The following is a 12,306-nucleotide window of genomic DNA, read 5'->3' on the forward strand; positions in this document are numbered from 1 at the left end:
GGGGGGGGGGGGGGGACGACTGCTGTTTCCATTGTAAGTCTTTAAGTACTATTTGATTTTTTAAAATTGTTTATGTACTATTTTGATTAAAGTAACAGTAATTAAAAAAAATACAGATACTACAGAAGGCTAGATAATTTGAACCAACCCTCCAATTAAAGAAAACTAAAAACAAGCTCAACAAAATAAAGAAATATTTCCTAAAAACAAATATTTCCTAAGAAGATTATGAGCATTTACCTGGCTAAGATTCAGGAGATTAAAACTGGGAGAAATTAGAAAACTGCTTGGGCACCATCTACCCTAGAGACAATTTTCTGATACAGAAGAGTTGGCCAAGAGGCAAGCTAAGCAGACAAAAGCAAAATAAGGGCTGGGACCCCAAAAAGCTGCACTGTAGGAGTAATTAAGAAACAGAAGTAAACCTGGCTCTAGCATGGTCTTCAGCCACCTGAGTGATCCAGAAAATCTCAAGGCTTAAATTAAAGTTGGGCTTAGCAGAAACAAACGGTATCTTCTCATCTTAGGCCTCAAATTATTCAACAAATAAGTTTTCAAGCATAATGTCTATCATACATTCGAAGATAGGCACACAAAGGAATAATATAACAGATACAGACCCACACAGACTCCCAATGCTATCTTCTCAGACACAGATTATATAATGACTATATTTTCAAGTATAAGACAAGATGGAAAAGTACAGCAACAAATGAATCAAATAATGCAAGTTTAAAAACAAATTAAAATTCTAGAACTAAAAAATAAACAAAATTGGAACTCATTGAATAGATTTAACAGCAGATTACACATAGAGAATAAATGAACTGGAAGATAAGTCAGAAGTTTCCAGAATGAAGCAGAGAAGAAAAGGACAGTACACACACAGAAGAGAGGATAAGAGACACAGCATACAATGAAAAGGTCAAACATACATTTAACTGGCGTTCCAGGAGAGCAAAAAGAGAATGGGACAGAAGCAATGTTTGAAGAAATAATGGCTGAGATTTTCCAGAACTGATGAAAACATTAATCCACAGAATCAAGAATTTCTTGCAATCTTATTCAGGGTAAATAAAAGAAATCCACACCTAGAAACATCATCATGAAACTGCAGAAAACTAGAAACAAAGAAAAAAATCTTAAAAGCGGCCAGAAAAAAGAAAGAAAGAAAAAAAAGCTTTTAAAAGTGTAATACTTAGACTGACTTCTCAATAGTAACGGAAGCCAGAAAACAGTGGGATGATATTCTCAGTGGGTAAAAAAAAAAAATTAAAAGAGCGGTCAACCTAGATTTCTATACCATGTGAAAATTTCCTTCACAAATGAAGATGAAATAAAAACATTTTCTGACAAACAAAAACAGAACTTAGACATCAAGAGACCCATACTGCAGGCAGAGGAAAGGTTAGAAATACAAGAAGGGAAAAAAGGAGCAAATAAAATGGAAATACGCTCTCCGGAAGAAAGTGATTCATGGATTTCAATGCTTTAGTTATTACTTGCTTAATCTTTCTTTAGTACTCTAAGGGCAAATTCTTTTACCTGATATTAACATCCTATTTGTCTCTAGACTCTGTATGCTGTACTTAAAAGGCACACCTGCAAGCAGTTCATTTCAGATTCATGTCTCTGTCTAAAAATCTTATATCCAAATTGCCAGAGACTATTTTAGCCAGATTTACTAAGACTTCCTTATCATCCTGACTCCTGCTTATCTAACCACCTCTTATTATTACTGAACAAGCAGATGAACAGTAAGTAATAAAAATAATTTATACTGAGTATATAAAGTATTCTTCATTTATGCTGGTGTGAAATTAGTTTATTATTACCTGCTATTATTAACTCCTCTCTTTCCTTTTGTAGCTTTTACCCGTAGAATTCATATTTAGAATGTAAGCTACAAGTTAGACTGCCTGAGTTAAAGTCCAGACTCCAATCTTTATCAGTTGTATGTCACTGGTAGCATATTTAACCTCTTTATGCTTCAGTTTCCACATCATTAGGACAGCAGTAAAAATTGTTATTTTTCACACAGGGTTACTTCAAGAATTAAGGTTTAAGGAAATATACATGGAAAAGCACTCAGCATAGTATCTGTCACATAATAAGCATTCGATATATGTTAAAAACAATTTTTTTCAGGAAAAAAGTACACAGAATCTACATTTTAAAAGCTATAAATTTTAGAAATTATATATTTTATAATTATTTCTAATAATTTTATAGTAATAACTAATTACTTAAAAATATAGAAATGCTTACTTGACTAAATCTATTCTGTTATTGATGGCAGCCCAATGGAGGAGTGTAACATTTTCTTTGTCTGGTTGCCGTACATCATAACCTGCTTCCACCAATTCTCGGCAGCGTTCATATATTCCATATCTTGAAAAGAAAGAACACATGCGATTGTTACCACTATTTGACAAGAAATTTAAAGCTGAAAACAGCATTTCCAGAAGAAACTAATGCTCCATTTTGAAACTTGGAAATTAAAATGGCTTTCTCAATATAAAATGTTACTTTAAAGATATCAATATTCCAACAGCTTTTATTACTAACCCATTTTATAATTAAAACTTTTTCATCTATAAGAATGTAATAACTCATGAAGTGGAAGAGAAAAGGATAACATAAATAAAATGTCTATCAGTTATTTGTTTTTCTTAATATCACCACTTATTCTACAAAACACTTAAGGCAGCTTATAAAAATACATACAGCTATGTTAAAAATATTAAATCATAGAGAAGCAGTAACAAAGAGTTTGTCAATGATTTAGAACAGCACTGAGAAAAAAGGATGTCTTACAACCTCAGGATTCTTTATTTACAAATTTAGCCTCAAAATTCCTAAGGCAAATAAGAAAGGAAGTGTAGGGGTGGGAGCAGGGCAGGTGCAGGAGGAGTCCTGTGCGTTCAAGCCAATGAGACATAAGACAAAGTCTACTGGGAGAATTCGAGGAAAGACGTTCACACTTAATAAAGAAGAAAGGTGCACGCAGAGAGCTTGACCTTTTCCTCCCTTTCTGTTTTTGGTCATTCTGTGGCAGCATATATATTTTTTAAATATATATGTATTTATTTGTATTATGGAAATTTTTGTATTATGGAAATTTGTATTTGTATTATGGAAATACATAATTTGTATTATGGAAATTTTCAAGCATAAGCAAAAATAAAAAGAACAGTATGACAAACCACCAAGAATCCAGCATGGAGCCTCAAAAACCATCAACTTCATCCTAAACAAAATACTGGATCCTTGGAAATACGAGACACAAAAACAAATTAAATGAGCTTTGACTATATTTGTAATTTCTTAAAGTGGTCTCCAAAATGGGGAGGTATACCACAGGGTGAAGTTGGGGGAAAGGTGGCCTAATAAAGGAACATTAGAAGCAAACATTAAAACTGTATTCGTGTCTTAGCTAATAGAGAAAGAAATTAAGCTGCACTAATATTTAATACAGCCTTCACTGCTTTAATGCTGCCCTACAATGGCTCTGTACTACATTTGTACACGTACACACACACACACGCGCGCGCGCGCGTGCGCACAAGGTAAATCAACCTAAGGGAAGAGCAAGAGTTCCACAATTCACAGGAGATGACAGAAGTTCCTTCAGCTCTTTCTTCTTTTTCAGAAAATTGTTTACATGTGCCCAGTTAAGTGAACTAGGCATATTACCTTAAAGAGCAGAATGTACCTCACACTTTGAATGAGATAAGTGATGATAAAAATCTTTTTTTTTTTTTTTTCCTTTTTGCGATACACGGGCCTCTCACTGTTGTGGCCTCTCCCGTTGCGGAGCACAGGCTCCGAACGCGCAGGCTCAGCGGCCATGGCTCACGGGCCCAGCCGCTCCGCGGCATGTGGGATCTTCCCGGACCAGGGCACGAACCCGTGTTCCCTGCATCGGCAGGTGGACTCTCAACCACTGCGCCACCAGGGAAGCCCCAGATAAAAATCTTTTTAACTATACTGAGAATCGCTGGTTACTTTTCTAACATTTAAAAGTGAGTATGCATTTTCCTTTTAACAAAAAAGACAAGTGTTTCAAATCTGGCTTTTTTGGGGAGCGGGGCACAGGTAGCGATGGCAAAGAACTGTGACTGGTATGCTATCAACCACATACAGCTGACCCTTGGACAACATGGGGGTTACAGGCGCCAACCCTCCCGCAGTCAAAAATCCACATATAACTTTATGGCTGGCCCTCCATATCTGCAGTTCCGCATCTGTGGATTAGACCAACTGCAGACTATTTAATACTGTAGTATGTATTTGTTGAAAAAAATTCGCATTTAAGTGTACCCAAGCTGTTCAAACTTGTGTTGTTCAGTGGTCCACTGTATTCTTAAGAAAGGTAAAGACAGTCTGTTCCCCTTCAAGGCAAAGAGGGTATTTCAGACACAGTGAGAAACTTAACTACTTTCATTTCAGAAAAACACCTACTATAAAGAGAATATTTTTTAAAAATTGTATGTTTGGGGCTTCCCTGGTGGCGCAGTGGTTGAGAGTCTGCCTGCCGATGTAGGGGACACGGGTTTGTGCCCCGGTCCAGGAGGATCCCACATGCCGTGGAGTGGCTGGGCCCATAAGCCATGGCCGCTGAGCCTGCGCGGTCCGGAGCCTGTGCTCCACAACGGGAGAGGCCGCAGCAGTGAGAGGCCCGCGTACCACAAAAAAAAAAAAAAAAAAAAAAAAAATTGTATGTTTGGAAATGTTTCTATCATTATATAATATAGTTTCTGAAAGATCTTATACAACAACTGTAAAAACATTCTTATGTGGGCACACTAAAAAATTTTGAGACAATTTTCTAACATGTGTGAACCCATTTGCTGTAATTACAAAAATGTCAAAACCTGATTAGTTTGCAAGAACTATCATCAGAAAGTGTACATTTACAAGGTAAAGTTTAGTAAAACCTTTACTTAGTAAATAGTAGTGAAAAGTAATTACTGTAACTTAATAAATGCAGCGTATGTTGTAATTCTTCCATTAGGGAATCATTTATCTTTGTGAGATTTATCTTTTTTTCAGCCAAAAAATCATGAAAACGAAGTATCTAAATAAAATAAATTTAGGATCAGATTTCCATATCACTGTAACATAAAATATTAAACTATCTAAAATAATAATGAGGAAGCATATTTAATTATACTACTCTCACTGTAAATACGGTTAATTAATGAAAGACGTTAAAGTAAGACCTAAAGAAATATATACCCTAATTTCCCCCAAATTATCTGCAAACTTAATGAAATTCTAATTAAAACCCCAAATGAATATCTCATGAATGACCCAAGTAGAACCCTAAAATTCATTTGTGAGAGTAAAAGACCAAGAATAGCTGAGACAATTTTGAAGACTAAGAAATAATTTAATGTGGTACTATACAAGATTAAACAAATGGAAGAAAAAAAGAGTATTTAGAAATGGACCGCAGAGTGACATCAGCATCATGGTGGAAGAAGACATTCATCGTTTTGTGCTCCCCTCCAACAATAATAATTCAGCCTCTATCCACGGACCTCTGTGGGCACTACGGGATGCAGCACCATCAGGCAAGAGAGCTGGGAGAGTCTCACTCACCCATGCATTGGGTACCAGGCATACAGACCTATTCCTAGCTGTGAACCCTGCAGCGGCCCACGAACTGGCTCCAGCCCCTCTCAGCCACCATCCGGTAGCCCCAGTCACCACTGTCTTTCACAGTCACCACAGATGACAGAGCCTTCCTGGAAGTGCAGGTTTCCAGAGAAGTTCCAGCACATTGTTACAGGAAAAAAATATGAGTTTGGATACACTGAAGAGGAGTACTAAATCATGAGCTGCATGACTAGGGGCGGTAAGGGGCTGGGAGAGTGGCAGATGGGACTCTTGGAGGACATTAAAGGGACAAAGGTCTCACTAACTTCTTTGCAGACTCCATCAAAATACATAAAGAACTTTTACAAACTAATTATAGAAAGACAAAAGAACTCAAAATAGGTATATTTAAAATGGTTAATTCACACAGGAAGAAACCCAAATGGCCAATAAACATAGAAAATATATTCAGTGTCATTTGTAATCAGAGAAAGACCAATCAAAAGAGAGAAAAACCATTTCACAGCTATCAAACTGACAATGACTAGTAAGTGTGACAAAACTAGAACTGAGCAAAAATGCAGTGGAAAAAGAACTCATTTCCTGCAGATGGGGGTATAAATTGGCACAGCCGCTTTGGAAAACCATTTGGCAAGAACCGGTAAAGCTGAAAAAGAACACACTGAACAAGCCAGAAGTTGCACTTGAGTTGTCTACCCTAAAAGAACTTTTGTTTATGTGCACAGGGGAACAGGTAGTGAGACATTCATTGATGTGATGCTTGAAATAATGAAATAGTAGAAACGATTTAAAGTATACCTCGATAAGGAATGATAGAATACTACAAAGCAGTTAAACAGGACAGATTAGGTCCTTATTTACCAACACTGATAAATCACAAAAGCTATATAGTTTTTTTGCTTGTTTTTAAAAAGCAAACTGCAAAAGGATATGTAGTGTAGAATACAACTTATGTAAAATTTAAGCATACATTACAATAGCATATTTTGTTTACAGATGTTTGTAGACATGTACAGGAATGTTCATGAGAATGATTCACAGCAATTTCAAGAGAGGTTTCCTCGAGGAGATAAGGAAAAGAGCATGCTGAGCAACCTGCGCAATTACAGCAAAATGTTAGCATCTGCTTAATCTGACAGTTATATTCTTCTCTATACTCATGTGTAGGATTGAAATGTTTTAAAATTTAAATAAATGTTTTAAAAGGTACAAATTATAGAGAGCACACATAGATACTTTTCAAGAAAAAGCGTAATTAGAAGGGTATTTGAGGAATAAAGAAAGGTGGTTGTTTTTTTTCTTAACATGAAAGATGCTGCAGTGTATTTGCTGACGGAAATCATGCATTAGGGTGAGACAGATCAATGACAAAGCAGAGAAAGAATTTATTAATAGGAGCAAAGTCTCAAAAGGAAAAACTAATGTAAAGCAGTATAATTTGTTTGCTAAATACAGTTGGGACAATGTGCTTTGATTTTTGACTACATACAACATTCAGGAAAGTAGGGTGACAGTGGACTAAGGACTTCCAAAAGTTTGCCTCTCCACAAAAGTAATGAAAAAACTGGCAGTATCAACGTTTTCAAAACTCTGGAAAAGTTAACAAAAGGCTTTCAGCAATCTAAGGGATCTTTAGTCAAGAAAAACAGCTGAATTTCAGGAAGAACAGAGGACTCTGTGGTGTTTTAAAATACTACAGTCCCATCCTCTGCTCCCTAGCAGCCTTGAAAAATAAGTTGTATTCCTGGTACTGATAGCAGAGTGAGCAGAATAGGAATGGAGTTCCTTCAAAGCCTCATTCTCAAAGAGGAGTCATTATTTCACCTATATGGTGGTTCCCTGGAAGAGTCTACTTGAAAGGCTTATCTATTAGACCTCACCCAAACTCATTAAAACCTCCTTTCTGGGATGTTTGTCAAATGTTTTAACGTAACAGTTGTTTGAGAGGATGGAAAGCAGTTGGGACAAACAACAGACAAATCAAAAAGCTTAAGCAAAAGCTGAGGAATGAGATATCCACAGGGGCTTGAAAAGCTCAGACATATTCTTGGGAAGCTAGAAGGCCATGCACACGTTCAACAAAGACTGGAGAAGGCCCTAAGCTCTCACTTCTGATTGACCTTGAGGTTCTTTGCAAGCAGAAAGTGAAGGCTAAGGCAGAGCTGTAAGCTGCCTGGCTGAGTGCTGAGTGCTGAGTGTCTCAACTTGCACTTGCACGAAGAGTTCCTCGACAAAGATCAAGACAGAGACTTAAGAAGTCTCTGACCACTAACTAACCAAGTAGAGACTTCAGTGGCCACACATGACACACATGACAAAATACACACATGACAAAATACAGACTTTACAGAATTAGTTCAGAAATGTTACAAACAACAACAAACCCTGGAGAACCTGATACCCAGAACTGCCATGTTACATTATTTGAACAGTCCAGTTTTCAACAAAAAATTACAAGACCTTCAAAAGAGCAAAAAAGTATAACCCATGGGGAGCAGGGGGAAGCAATTAATAGAAACTGTCCCTGAAGAATCCCAGACATTGGACTTACTAAACAAAGACTTTAAATCAGCTACTTTAAATCTGTACAAAGAACTAAAGGAAAGTATGAAAACAATGTCTCACCAAGTACAGAATTATCAAATAGAGAATATCAAAAAGAGAAAGAAATGTATATTTCCCTTAAAATACAGATGTCAAAGAAGAAAACAACTGCAACAAAAAACTTACTGTGTAGCCTTAACTATGTCCCACGTGCTGTAATCATCAATATGAGTTTTCCGTCCGAGGGGTTCACCATATCCATGGCTATAATGGCTTTGAGGTTTGATTTCCTGTTGAAGAAAAAAAATTACACAGAGATAAGAATTGAGAAATGAAGTATGAAAATATTTCAGTATTTTACTATTGCTTTTGTGCTGTTTGAAGAATGTCTGTTATTTAAAAGATTAAGTTTAACCTTATGCTGAAGTCTGTACTCTTTGGAGAAAAAGCATGTTCAAACAGATCTACCCCTTATACACACTCTCCAAACAGAAAAGCTGCAAAACTGTAAATCAGTGACAAATCAGTAACTGAAATTCATCTTTAGCTCCACAGAACTCTACTTTTTCATCAAATCAACTCTCATTCTCTCAGACCAATTTTTCTACTATTCCAGCATAACCCCCTAGCTCTAACACTCTACTTCAAAACTTTCATCACATGCCAAATAAAAACTAAGGTCCTAAAGAAGGAACCCAGGGATATTATTCTATTATTCTCAGATAGCACCTTTTCTTATACTCCTTCAGGCTGAGGGCTTGTTAAGGCATCTACTATTAGGTGAATAAAGAACAATAGGGCATTCTAATAAAATGTAAATCTGCTTGAGTAGTTCTAAAAATGTCAACACTCTTAAAGAAACTAATGTTTATATAAAACTTTAATTAAACAGCTTTATAGAACATTACATCCATTTAAAACTTATATGCTATGTGCAATTTTCTATTTAAAATACAAAATTTGTTATGCATAGTCAGCTTCCCCAATATAGCACTAAGATACAATTACTTCTTTTATATGAAAACAGAAAAATTGAGCATGTTTGGTTCTACTACCATCCGTTCAAATTTCTATGATTCTGATATTTTTCTCTTACAGGCACACACACATAAATGAAAGGATAAGGCATAACAAGATATTTGGAGAGAATTAAATCCTTAGAACAATTCATTCTCTCTTGGCCACTGATATTTATGGTATTTCATTGGAGAAAGAAGTCTATTATCTTTAGCTCACTCTAGCCATTTAATCTATGTGGAAAATTCCAATACTGATTGGTTTGAACCATACATTTAGAAGACTATCAACAATATTACTGAATATTTTCAACAGTAGGGAATTTAAAAGTTTCACAAAAGCAAATTCAGCTTAGTATATAACCTTTGCTTATGAAAATGCCACCGCCAATATTAAAATGCCACCATAATAATCATAAAACCACATTTGCAGAAGAAAGAAAATAGACATCAGTCTTAAGCCGAGATTCACAACATATTACACATACTGCATATAATTTACTAAGTGATTTTTTTGAGAGATTGTTCTTGGACTCAAAATAGAACTGGTTGGGCTTCCCTGGTGGCGCAGTGGTTGAGAGTCCACCTGCCGATGTAGGGGACACGGGTTCGTGCCCCGGTCCGGGAGGATCCCACATGCCGCAGGGCGGCTGGGCCCGTGAGCTATGGCCGCTGAGCCTGCGCGTCCGGAGCCTGTGCTCCACAGCGGGAGAGGCCACAGCAGTGAGAGACCCGCGTACCACAAAAGAAAATAAAATAAAATAGAACTGGTTAAATATGAACACAAGCAGGTATAGTATATTGGGTGTATGCAACACTCTGAATAATTGATGAAGCTAACCAATACATAAGACTTACCCAATTTAATTTTTTAAAACTGTTCTATTTAATTTCTCCACTGAACTCCAAGTTCTCAACTTCTCTATGCTCTATATTCAGTGGAGCAAGATAAAAGAAGACATTTCTCAGATCAGTAGCACTTCCTTTTTTCTAAATTTTTCTGATATTATTCTCCCCTACCATAAGGAAAATAACCTTTTAAACTTTCAATTCTGACTTTTTATATAGGACCATAAGATATGTGAAGGAAAATAAAAACCTGGCCATAGTTTACAAGCAGAATGGAGTAAAATGTCCAACAAAACATGTACTGAAAGTCTGCTATAAACAAAGCCCTCAACAATGTACTGGGACCCCAAGCCAGGACAGGATAAAGCTAGTGCAAAGTTTAAGAGAGTGCCAAAAAACTCCATAATCAAGATTTTAAAAATCTTAATGAATTATCTTTTAAAAATCAAAACAAAACAAATCCTAAACATAAACATTTTAAATATAGACAGCACTAGTATTGCTCGTTTTTCCTTTTGTGTCAGGCTCCACTGTGGCTTGAAGCAGTACTGCCAACCAATATGCAAATACCAAATATGGTCTCTTGCCCTCAAGGCCTTTACAATCCAAAATGGAAGGACAAAATAGATAAGAAACATAAGTCAAAGATTAGAAGCAAGAGCTAAGTTAAAACTTAAATAAAGACAACATGAGGGCCAAAAAGTAATAATATAACTTTAAAAACTATTTCAATATGGAAATCTGCTAGGGCAAACTGCTATTCTTTTTTACTAAGGACAAATAGGTTGCTTTTACAGGCAAATAACAAATATTCATTAAATAAAAAATAAATCTCTTTTTAAAACTTACTACTGTAATGCTTTCATGTGATTTTAGTTTTATTTTTATCCCCAGAGACCTGTTATTATATATAATGATTAAATTGTATTCTCAGTTTATCTACTGTCCATTTTGCCCCACTGACAGTGCCAAATGTGATCTTCCAATGTACTAGAAATCAGACTTTTTTTCCAGTAACATTTAAAAATTAAATGCATTTGTTTTATCACAATTATATGGTTTTTATTTGTTTACTTCTACTTTTTAGTAAAGGAAATATGATTTTTTTAAAAGATGGCGTTACATATATCCTTAGAGTAATTTTCAAGAGGTACAGTTATTCCCACTAAAAAGGTAGAGGAAATGGTGCTTGAGCAAATCTCCAACCTCTTGTACTATTTTTTTTAAAAACTTAATAACACGGGGCTTCTCTGGTAGCGCAGTGGTTGAGATGAAGGGGACACGGGTTGCCGATGAAGGGGACACGGGTTCGTGCCCCGGTCTGGGAAGATCCCACATGCCGCGCAGCGGCTGGGCCCGTGAGCCATGGCCGCTGAGCCTGAGCGTCCGGAGCCTGTGCTCTGCAACGGGAGAGGCCACAACAGTGAGAGGCCCGCGTACCGCAAAAAAAAAAAAATTAATAACACGGGCTTAAATTCTTTTCCTCACTTTTAATCACATTGGAAACTGATTCACCTCTAGAACTAGTACCCTGCCAATCTGACAAATGACAACACTCTCTATCAAGACAACCACCACTATCACTAGGCCTAGGAATAACAGTTGTGATTTTTAAACTTTAAAAACAAAAAATAAAAAATACTATGTTAATGTAAATAAATATATCCTATAAATGTATAGATGATATTAATTTTTTAATTATAAATTTGCTATTATACATCAGATAAATTTTCAACATACAAATATTTAATGACACTAAAATCCTATAATTTTTCCTTGATTTTAATGGGAACCAAGAAGCAATTTAATTGATATCTCTGCCAAGGAAAGTAATACTAATTAAAAAATACATATGTAGGTCATTGTAACTTTTAGGAATGCAGTAATTCCATTAGAAGCAGCATGGTATAATAGAAAAAGTCCTTGACTGGGAGGCTAATGAATTGAAAGTCTGCCATTCTCTTACCTAGGCTACAACCCAGCAAGGCAATTAACTATGGTAGGATTCAGGCCCCTCATTTGTAAAAAGAGGAGGATGAATAAGATCAGCTTAGAGTTCTACCCAGGTGCCTCAAGGACCAACATCAGGGCATGAAAGAGCTTGATAGTTTCAGCTCCACTCAATTCACTCCCTTCTTAAACAAAGCACTTTGTTATTTGGCCTCTTTTTAGATACTGGGGCTTTACATAATATTTCTCTAATTAAAAAAAAAAGATTCAGCTCCTTTTTAAAAGTTTAAAAACCACTAGATTAGAAGTCCTCCAAGATCCC

General features: G+C 36.1%; 1 protein-coding gene across 1 annotated transcript in view; it reads right to left on the reverse strand.

Moving 5' to 3' along the window:
- ZDHHC17 (zDHHC palmitoyltransferase 17) overlaps positions 1-12,306 on the reverse strand; it is a 113,078-nt gene that overhangs the window by 68,130 nt on the left and 32,642 nt on the right. The window contains exons 2-3 of the mRNA XM_007448750.1: positions 8,356-8,459; positions 2,269-2,391 (exon numbers count right to left, since the gene is read on the reverse strand). Coding sequence (XP_007448812.1) covers positions 2,269-2,391; positions 8,356-8,459 — 227 coding nt within the window. The remainder of the gene's footprint in view (positions 1-2,268; positions 2,392-8,355; positions 8,460-12,306) is intronic.

Source organism: Lipotes vexillifer, unplaced genomic scaffold (genome assembly GCF_000442215.2).
Source record: "Lipotes vexillifer unplaced genomic scaffold, Lipotes_vexillifer_v1.1 scaffold329, whole genome shotgun sequence".
Taxonomy (NCBI): domain Eukaryota; kingdom Metazoa; phylum Chordata; class Mammalia; order Artiodactyla; family Lipotidae; genus Lipotes; species Lipotes vexillifer.